This window comes from Propithecus coquereli, unplaced genomic scaffold (genome assembly GCF_000956105.1).
Source record: "Propithecus coquereli isolate 6110/MARCELLA unplaced genomic scaffold, Pcoq_1.0 Scaffold243, whole genome shotgun sequence".
NCBI lineage: Eukaryota > Metazoa > Chordata > Mammalia > Primates > Indriidae > Propithecus > Propithecus coquereli.
Window position 1 is genome coordinate 1 of NW_012147986.1, and position 9,776 is coordinate 9,776.

The 9,776-nt window shown below is 52.6% G+C and overlaps 1 protein-coding gene across 1 annotated transcript; it reads left to right on the forward strand.

Annotated features, from left to right (window-relative positions):
• Window positions 1–2,768: 2,768 nt before the first annotated feature.
• Window positions 2,769–4,282, forward strand: LOC105812074 (putative N-acetyltransferase 8B). Its single transcript, XM_012646447.1, is given in 3 exon segments — window positions 2,769–2,832; window positions 3,437–3,566; window positions 3,569–4,282. Coding segments are annotated over 2 exon segments (663 nt in total). The 5' UTR covers window positions 2,769–2,832; window positions 3,437–3,511; the 3' UTR covers window positions 4,177–4,282.
• Window positions 4,283–9,776: the final 5,494 nt, after the last annotated feature.

Below are 9,776 nucleotides of genomic sequence, written 5' to 3' on the forward strand. Positions count from 1 at the left end.
GTTCATTTGCCCTCTGCCTTTGGGAAGGCTTCACTGGTGGCCACTCGCTGTCACACAGCAGACCAGCTGTAAAAGCTTTCCCATAGAGGCCAGCAACACGCAGCTTTAGGTATGCATCTGCAACAAATGCCCCATTCCAGGCCAGCTTCCCAGGAAGCTCTAGGACTTATCCATTTATTTAGGACGTGAGAATTTAACTAGAACCTGAAGGCATCTCAGAAATGATCTAGTTTGACCAGGTTCCAGGCCTCCAACCCATGGTAGGCACTTGGCCATGGTTTGTTCACCGAATAAATGAATCTTTCAGGTCTCACGAAGAAAACCCAGGCTTCTATCAAGAAAGCCACAAAAATGCACAAGTGACACTAAGCATTGGGACAGACGAGAAGCCTGAAGTAAACTGAGGCGGCTGTGCTTTGGGAAAGCCAAAACCAGCGAGCACACAGGGACAGAGAGCACAGGGACAGACACAACCTCTCACCCTGCACTTGACTCCCAGATTTCTCGCTGGTTAGCATTAGTCACACAGACGTTGGGAACACGCAAGTGTACTTGGGAGCCCTCTGTTCATCCCTTTTGCTTCGTAGGTCAACTTTTGCTAAATATTGAAATGTTCATAGAAAATATTGAAATGAACTGAGCACAATTTAACACCCGCAGACTCGCCACCCAGAACTAACATTGTCATAGTTAGACTTTACCCTGGAGGTCCCCTCGGATGCCAAAGATCTGGATCCCAGCAGGCTCCACCCACCGGCCCTGGATCCCAGCTGCCAGCTCCCAGCTTCTGCCTTCCGACGAGGACGGCTGCGGGACAGCCACTGCAGGCCAAGGCTCCCTCTCTCCGGATCTGGTCTCTGCAGTGTCCTCATGGATGCTCTTGCCAGAAACCTGGCTGTCATCTCTGACCCCTTCCTTGTCCTCATCCCCGTGTGAATCATTCTAACTGCTGTCATTTCTGTCCCCAAATGCACCCCCAGTGGTCTCAGTGTCACCACCTTGACCACCTGACTCTGGTCAAATCGCTGCTGTCTCCTGGGCCTCTGCTGGCCCACATGGCTCCTTTGTGAACCCCGAATAAGGCAGCGGCTCAAGCAACTCGGCCCGCTGGAAACACAATTTAGTTGGCAAATAATGCCTTTGAGCCAATAAGAGAAATGTGCCCTGTCCTTAGCTCAGACACAGCTCCAAACAACGGTCATGGCTTGGCAAGCTGAGGAAGGCTTGAATGAGTTCCCACGGGCCCACTTGGCCAGGTACCATGGTCCAGAGGGCATCCTGCACACCTGCACTGGGGACCTTTGTGCCACCTGGATGTTGCACGAGCTTCCCGGCGGTACCTGCTTCCATCCCTGCCTCCTTAAACCCACTCTCCACGTGCAGCCAGAGTGATGCTGTCCCTGTGAGCGAGCACACACACACACACACACACACACACACACATACACACACACAAGCCAGTGCCCATGGCCTCCCCTCACTCTTGGAATAGAGTCGGAACTATGTCATCAGGATGATATACTCTGGCTGTCCAGGCCCGTGCTGTCCTCTCCCACTCTCTCTAGCCACGGCCACATTGGCCATCTGTCCCTGAAGGCTTTCACTGCGTTCCACCTCAGGGTCTTCAGGCTTCTGTTCCCTCAGCCTGAAACGCTGCCCTCGCCCTGCCTTGCTCAGGCCTCCCTCTCCTTCTGGTCCTCCCTCAGGAGCAGCCTCCCCCGATCCCAGCCCTCGTCGTGGTCGTCACGGCCCTCATGGCCGTGGGAGGTGTCCTCCAGTGTCCCAGGCGCCGAAAGCTCCTGAGCAGCTCCCAAGCGTAAGACCCCACGTACGCCGGCTTCTCTGCTTTGCCCCGAGTGCCCACACGGCCTGGCTCGCGACAATCGTTAACTGAATATTACACATTAAGGCCTGCTTACACGTGTGACCCTGCCTTCAGCAAGCCCTGGGAATATTCAGCCAGGGCCTTAACTGGTCTGAGTCTTTAGAGCATGTGGGGAGAGGCGCAAGCTAATAAAAATTAGCAAAGCATTCCTTTGATAGCTCGTAAGTTCCATGTTTTACAGGTTTTCAGGTTGGCTTTGTTTTTGTCTGTTTTACTGCTACGTCGACAGTGCGAAATGTTTAACCACTCTCACGGCACAGGCTCTGACCAACGAGCAGAACACACACCAGGCGCACACCGTGCTGTGCCCGTCAGCTGTGTGTCGGCGTTGCTCCCAGCTGAACCTGACATCCAGAACATCCTGCGTGCATCCCACACAACTGTTGAGTGAATGAATGAATGGAGGTGGAAGGCGGTGAGGTAAGTGCAGGAACTGCCAACCGCCCATTTCTCATGGACCAGGGAAAGCTTTGTGGAAGGAAGCCTAGCTGCGAGGGACCTTGTTGCTGAGCCAGGGGACTTGGCCTCCGGCTGGTGATGACCGAGCAGAGGGTGAATGGCGCTGGCGGCTGTGTGCAGGGGACTGGGGTGGATCGCAGAGCCACCAGGTGTGGCGAGTGGGAGGTGCTCCAGTCTTGAACTGCCACGGCAAGAGAGGTCTAAGGCATCAGGGAGGGGGAGCACCCCATGCTATTCCCTGCGTACCCCGCTCCAGGCACATTTCCCAGTGACCACGAAGGGGAATGCACACTGGGCTCCCTGCTGAGTCAGCCCAGCTCTTTGACCCTGGGGTTGATGATTGTCAGACACCCAGGAGCCAGCCAATGAGGGGACTGAGCATCCAGGCCTGTCCCCCAAGGTGCGGCAGGCCCTGGACAGTCTCCTGGATCCCATCAGAGGCTGAGGGCTGAGGCTGCGCTGGACACTCAAAGCTCCTGCTGTGGCAGGTGAGGGATGCGGGCGGAAGGACAGTGCTGTGAGCTGGACCTTCCTCGGGATCTTGAGCCTGGGCCATTGTTGGTGTTTGCCTCTTATGGCAATGCGAAAATATGCAGTCAAGGGGGAAAGAGCCGTGGCTGAAACGTGTGCTCGTCAGCACAGGATTTCTGCAATGTATGGTCCCTGGAGAGGGACGAAAGGGCTGGGGACAGTAGCCTGGCTGCTGCAGGTGTCAGCCCATTGTACCAAGAAGCTGAGAGAGCCAGAAAAAGGGAAAAGAGGGTAGAGGGGAAGGTACTTTATTACATCTCGGCATATTAGAAGTTATTACATCGTGAAAGCAGCCCCAGAAGGCAGGTTTTATTTTACACTGTTCTACACATGGAGAAACAGAGGCTCAGAGACGTTAAGTGGCATGTCCAAGGTCACACGGCCAGAAAGCCATGGAACCAGGATTTACATGCTGGTCTTTTGGACCCTACCTTCTCCCAGTGAAGGTGGCCTGCTTCCTCCCGATCAAAAGCAGAAAGACACCTTCTTGAGCAGGGTCTCCCCGATCCTGCGAGGCTCCAAGGCATGGGGCACTCACGTGGCATTCTGTCTCTTCTGCAGGGCTGCCGGGAAGGCGTGCAGGGACTCCTCACTTTCTCTGTTGGACTTTGAGATTAAAGACGCTGAGGTCTCCCCATGGCTCCTTATCTCATCCGCAAATACCAGGAGAGCGACCACAAGTGGGTCGTGGGGTCGAGCACATTCCTGCCACTTTCCACCACGTGCTGAAGCTGCCCCGCACTCTCGTGCTCTTGCCTGGGGGGCCCCTGGCCCTACTCCTGGTCTCTGGCTCCTGGCTCCTGGCTCTCACATTCGGCCTCGCCCTCCTCCCTGTCCTGTGGTTCCTTGCTGCACGTCCCTGGACAGAGTATGTGGACATGATTTTGCGCACGGACATGGCTGACATCACCAAATCCTACCTGAGTGAGCCTGGCTCCTGCTTCTGGGTGGCTGAGTCTGAGAAGAAGGTGGTGGGCACAGTGGGAGCTCTGCCCGTTGATGACGCCACTTTGCAGGAGAAGCGGTTGCGGCTGTGTCACCTCATTGTGTCCTCTGAGCACCGTGGTCAGGGGATAGCAAAAGCCCTGGTCAGGACTGTCTTCCAGTTTGCCCGGGACCAGGGCTACAGTGAAGTTTTCCTTCATGCCACCAAAATGCAGCTTTCTGCCATGGCCCTCTACAAGGGCATGGGCTTCCAGAAGACCGGCCGGTCCTTCCTCACCATGAGTGCGAGGCTAGTGGATCTTCACGAAGTTCATTTCATCTACCGCCTCCCTTCTGCTCAGGTTGGGGGCCCGTGATCTCCTTCCTTGTGTATCAGTCAGCAGAGGATCCTCAGTGCTGGGGCAATACGCCAAGCTGACCTTTCAGTGCTGACACAATAAAAGCTTATTGGTCATTCACATCAGAGTCCCAGTGTCTGGTGGGGTGGTGGAGAATGGGGTAGTGGTCCATTCAGTCTTTGTGGGTCATGCCTCTTTTGTTTTGTAGTGCCATGGCGATGTTGCATGAGAAAATACAGCAAAACAATAATAAGCGATTACTTAGCGCATTAGCCTACAGGTCAGCAGCAGCTTTGGCTGGGCTTGGCTGGGCAGGTCCTCTGGTCTCAGGTGGCTGAGCCAACCCCATGGTACAAATGCCATGTGGTTGGCTAAAGTCACAGGGTGATGGAGCTCTCATTTCCCAGCAGGATAGCTCAGGCATGGTTTTCAGGCAATGGCAGAGAAGCAAAAACAAAAGCAGAAACAAGGAAATGCACTTTGAAGTCCCCGGCGTCGCATCTGCTGACATCCCGGACTCAGGGGAAGAGATGGACCTGCCCCCGTAGTGAGAGCAGCAGCAAAGTCACATGGCAAAGGGGTGGGACGTGGCCATGGGGAAGAACCGGGGCCAGTGACCCAGTCAGACGTGTCTAGCCCCAAGGTCTCTGCTAGGGAAAGAGGGCAGCTGGGGACAGAATGTGAGATTCAACATGGGCTGAACCTGGACCCAGTGGTGGGTCCCCAGCAAGACTGAAGGGAGGCTGGGCATGGGGTTTTCCCATGTGTTCGGGAAGAGGGTATGGGATTGTGCATTTCCCATATCTGTCACACTTGGGACCCAGCCTCTGTCCCCAAAAGCTGAGAGACTCCAGATTTTCATAGGTGCCTGGGGTCTGACTACATCAGGCCCTAAGCCTTGTATCGAGTGGCAAGTTGGGACTCAGGCCTGTGCTGATGTTGGCGCACCAAGTCCCTTTCCCAGCTAGTTCTGTTACGGCAGGGCTGACCGAGAATAGATCGAGAGACACACACAGAGATTTTGGCAATATAGGTTTTATATTCCGGCCGACAAGGCTCAGAGGGGAATTTGCTCTCCCCAAATTCTGAGCACCAGAGAAAGAGCATTGCAGTCTTTTATACACTCTGCTTAACGAGGAGGGGCACGGCTACAACAGGGTTAACTTTAGTGAGGCAGAGCCCTAAGCTACTTTTACAGCCTGGTATGTTAACTGCTACAGGTGATTTATGAGGGGAAAGGTCACAGGGGAGGAGGGGAGCCAGGTAAGGATTGCAAGGAAAAAAAAGCCCGGTAGTGGAATTTCTAAGAATTCCACTTTAGTGGACTTTTCCAATCTTCCACTTCATTCCCCCCTTTTGATGCTCCTATATATATATATCATGAGAGATTCATCCTCATGTGTCTATTATAGGGCATCATCCTTTAATGGGGAATAGCCTCCTAAGGCCATTATATGAGCTGTTGTTTTCAGGTTACAGTTGTTTCTATGAATTTTATAATTGTGCTTAGTAAGCGGGAGACAGACAAGGATTAGAATGGGGAACAACATTGTAACCAAGAAAGGAACCCCACCACAGCCCAACATAAGATGACTAATAACAGGCTTTCCCCTGGCCCCCAGTCCTCTGGGGCCACTGAGTAAAGTCCAATGCCCGGTAGTAAGGTCAATAGTCCAAACAGGCCGATGGCGATGTAACAGGCTGGCTCAGTCATTCGGCTCGGGTGACCTCTGGCGTGGTTTCTGGGCCGCCGCTACGCCAGCGGTGGATTCTCAGTGGGTCCTCTGGGTCGTGTTGCACTGTCCAGGGGTCCCGGTTCCCCTCAGGTGTGGCCTTCTTTATTGTCGTGTGATGAATCCAGGGTGCTATTCCTGCAACTTTAACAGCAGAGGGTGTGATTAAGACTACAGTGTGGGGGCCTGTCCAGGTGGGCTCTAGTGGTGTTTTCTTCCAGTCTTTAACCCAGACTGAGTCTCCAGGCTGGTGCGAGTGGACTGGGTGTCCCATTGCTATAGGAATCTGTTTTAGAACATCGTGATGAATGTGACTCAGGGTTTCAGATAGGGAAATAAGCTGAGTGTGCAGGGTCTTTTCCCCTATCTGGGTGATGTCTCCCTTCATCTGCTTGATTAGGGGAGGGGCCCTTCCATATAAGATTTTAAAGAGTGAATATCCTGTCGGCTCTGGAGTGCATCTGACTTTAAGCAATGCTAGACTAAGTAAATCTACCCAAGGTAACCCTGTCTCTTGACATAGCTTGCAAGGGTGTTCTTAAGGGTCCGGTTCATGCGCTCTACTTTCCCTGAGCTTTGTGGTCTGTATGCAGTATGGAGTTTCCACTTGACCCACAATGCTTTAGTTAAAGTCTGTGTGATTTCTGCTGTGAAGCTTGGTCCATTGTCGCTGCCGATTGAGAGTGGCAGCCCATAACGGGGGATTATCTCCCTTAGAAGAATTTTTACTACCTCTTTAGCCGTTTCAGCTCGGGTGGGAATAGCCTCTGTCCATCCTGAGAAGGTGCATACCATTACTAACAGGTATTTCATTCCCTTGCATTGTTTTACCTAAGTGAAATCGACCTCCACATCTTCAAAGGGAGATGTTCCTGTGTGTTGAATACCTGGAGCAGGCCTGGGTCGTGCCACTGCGTTATTCCTGGCACGCGTCTCGCAGCTAGAGAAGGGAGTCTGGGGATGTAATAGTGGCGGCTAAGTAGGGTGGTTAGGGCAGTCTTTCCCATGTGTGAGTGTAAATGATATTCATAGGTGACTGAGTAGGCCAGCTTTTCAGGTATGAAAATCCGACCGTCCGGTAGGCGCCACCACCCTGTCTTGGTCTTTTGGGCTTTTTCTCTTTCTGCCCAGGCCTCTTCCTCTGGGCTGTATTTAGGTTGTTCAGGCCACTCTGGTGCTAGGAGGATTTTACTGGCTTTCGGTGTGCCTTGTTCGAGGTTTTTCTGTCCTGCTGCAGCTTTCGCTGTCTGATCAGCCAGATGGTTGCCAAGGGTGACTGGATCTGTTTCCTTTTGGTGGCCTCGGCAGTGTATTACAGCTATTTCTTTTGGTTTCTACACAGCTTTTAATAGTTGGAGAATTTCTTCCTTATTTTTTATTTCCTTACCTCCTGCTGTTAGCAGCCCTCTTTCTTGGTAAAGGGCTCCATGTACATGTAACGTACTCCAGGCACATTTTGAGTCTGTGTATATGTTGGTTTTTTTTCCCTCTGCATATTTGAGTGCTTGTACCAGGGCCCATAATTGTGCCCTCTGAGCAGACCATCCTGCTGTCAAAGGTTCGGCTAAAACAACTTTGTCTCTGGTTGTTACAGCGAACCCCGCCTTTCGTCATCCATCTTGGACATAGCTGCTGCCATCTGTGGACAGCTCTAATTCTGGGTTCGGCAGGGGAGTGTCTCTCAGACCGGGTTGGCTAGCATAAACTTCCTCTGTTACCTCAAGGCAATCGTGTTCCGGGAGTCCAGGGTCGATGGGCAAGACAGTCACGGATTTAGAGTCCGTATGGCTTCCAGGGTTATTTGTGGATTGTCGCACAGTAGCCCTTGGTATTGGGCCAGCCGGCTGCTGGAGAGCCAGCGGTGCCCTAGATTGTCGATAAGCTGTATTACAGTATGTGGGGTACGATCTTGGCTGTGCCGGCCCAGGGTAAACTTGTCTGCTTCCTTGATTAAGAGAACAGTGGCGGCTACAGCCCTAAGACAGGAGGGCCATCCGGACACTACCGTATCTAGCTGCTTAGACAGGTAAGCTACCAGCCTCTGCCATGGTCCAACAGGTTGAGTCAAAACCCCCACGGCCACATGGTCTCTCTAGTTGACAAACAGGTTAAAGCCTTTAGTATGGTCTGGGGGTCCCAGGGCCAGGGCTCGATGCAGCTGGTCTCGTAAATCTTGGAAAGCTTCCTCCTGCTCCTCTCCCCACTCTAAATCTTGTGTCTCGGGACCTCGCAGAGCCTCATAGAGTGGTTTGGCTGTTAGTGCAAACCCTCATACCCAGATGCGACAGAACCCAATTGCTCCCAAGAATTCCCACAGTTGTCGCCCAGTGGAACACCTCCGGATTGGGCAGATCGCATGTTTTCTCTCATGTCCCAGTTCTCTACGTCCTTCAGTGATTGTAAATCCCAAATACTTGACAACTTGGCAGCAAATTTGTGCTTTCTTCCATGAAACCTTATATCCCCTCTCTGCCAGCAGCTGAAGTAAAGCTCGGGTGGCCTGCAAGCATTCATCCTTAGTGCGGCATGCTAGGAGGAGGTCATCTATATACTGCAGAAGAGTGCGGCTAAGCTCTTCGCGCGGGTACGAGTCCAGATCTGCAGCCAGTGCTTCCCCAAAGATAGTTGAGGAGTTTTTGAAACCTTGGGGTAATCTTGTCCAGGTGAGCTGCCTCCTCCTTCTAGTGCCGGGATCTTCCCAGTCGAAGGTGAAAAGAGGCTGACTTGCCGGTGCCACACGGCCACAAAAGAAGGCGTCTTTCAGGTCTAAACAAGTGAAACATTTGACATCTTTGGGGATGAGCCCCAGGAGGGTGTAGGGATTTGGCACTGCTGGGTGGAGGGTGATTGCAGCCTCATTTACTATCCGAAGGTCCTGGACGGGTCGGTAGGTCCCGTCAGGCTTTTTCACTGGGAGCAGGGGGGTGTTCCAGGCTGACTGGCATTCCTTCAGAATGCCTTCCTGAAGGAGTTTGTTTAGGTGGGTTTGAACTCCCTCTCGGGCCTCTCTCGGGAGGGGATATTGCCTCTTCCTTATGGGCTGGGCTCTCTCCAAATTCTGAGCACCAGACAAAGAACATTGCAGTCTTTTATACACTCTGCTTAAGGAGGAGGGGCATGGCTATAACAGGGTTATCTTTAGTGAGGCAGGGTCTTGAGCTACTTTACAACCTGGTGCACTTCTTGCTAAAGGTGATTTGTGAGGGGAAAGGTCGCAGGGCAAGAGAGGAGGAGGGGCCTGGTCACGACAGGGTTAACTTTAGTGAGGCAGAGCCCTAAGCTACAGTACAGTCTGGTACACTAATTGCTGCAGGTCATTTAGCAGGGCAAGGTCGCAGGTGAGGAGCGGGCCCAGGTAAGGATCCAAGGAAAAAAAGCCTGGTAGTGGAATTTCTAAGAATTTCACTTTAGTGGAATTTTCCAATCTTCCACTTCAATTCATCACCAACATGGGTGCACCCACGGGTGTCTGGAGCCTCTCACCGGGTTCTCCCAACCAGGAGGCCAAGTCCTTGGCTTGTTACAAAAAGCTCAGCACTTGTCCACGAGGCCGAATCACAAGAACAGGGACAAGTGGTTGAAGTGAAGGAAAGAGAGGTTTATTACTTTCCCAGCAAAGGAGGAAAGAGGCAGACTATCATCCCCCAAATCCCGTTTTCCTCCTCGTAAGTGAAAATACAGAGCTTTTAAGGGGAGGGTTCTCAGGTTCAGGATACTGTTGTCAGCTACAGTTGATGGCTCTGATCCTTTTATCTCCAGAATCTGTTGGGAGCCCCACCGGTCTGGAGTCAGGCCAGAGCCCCTGGGGTATCTTGGGACTGCCTGTGGGTCCTCCATATCTCCTGCAATGCAAAGGACAAAGAAAACCCTCCCCTGGCCCAGCTG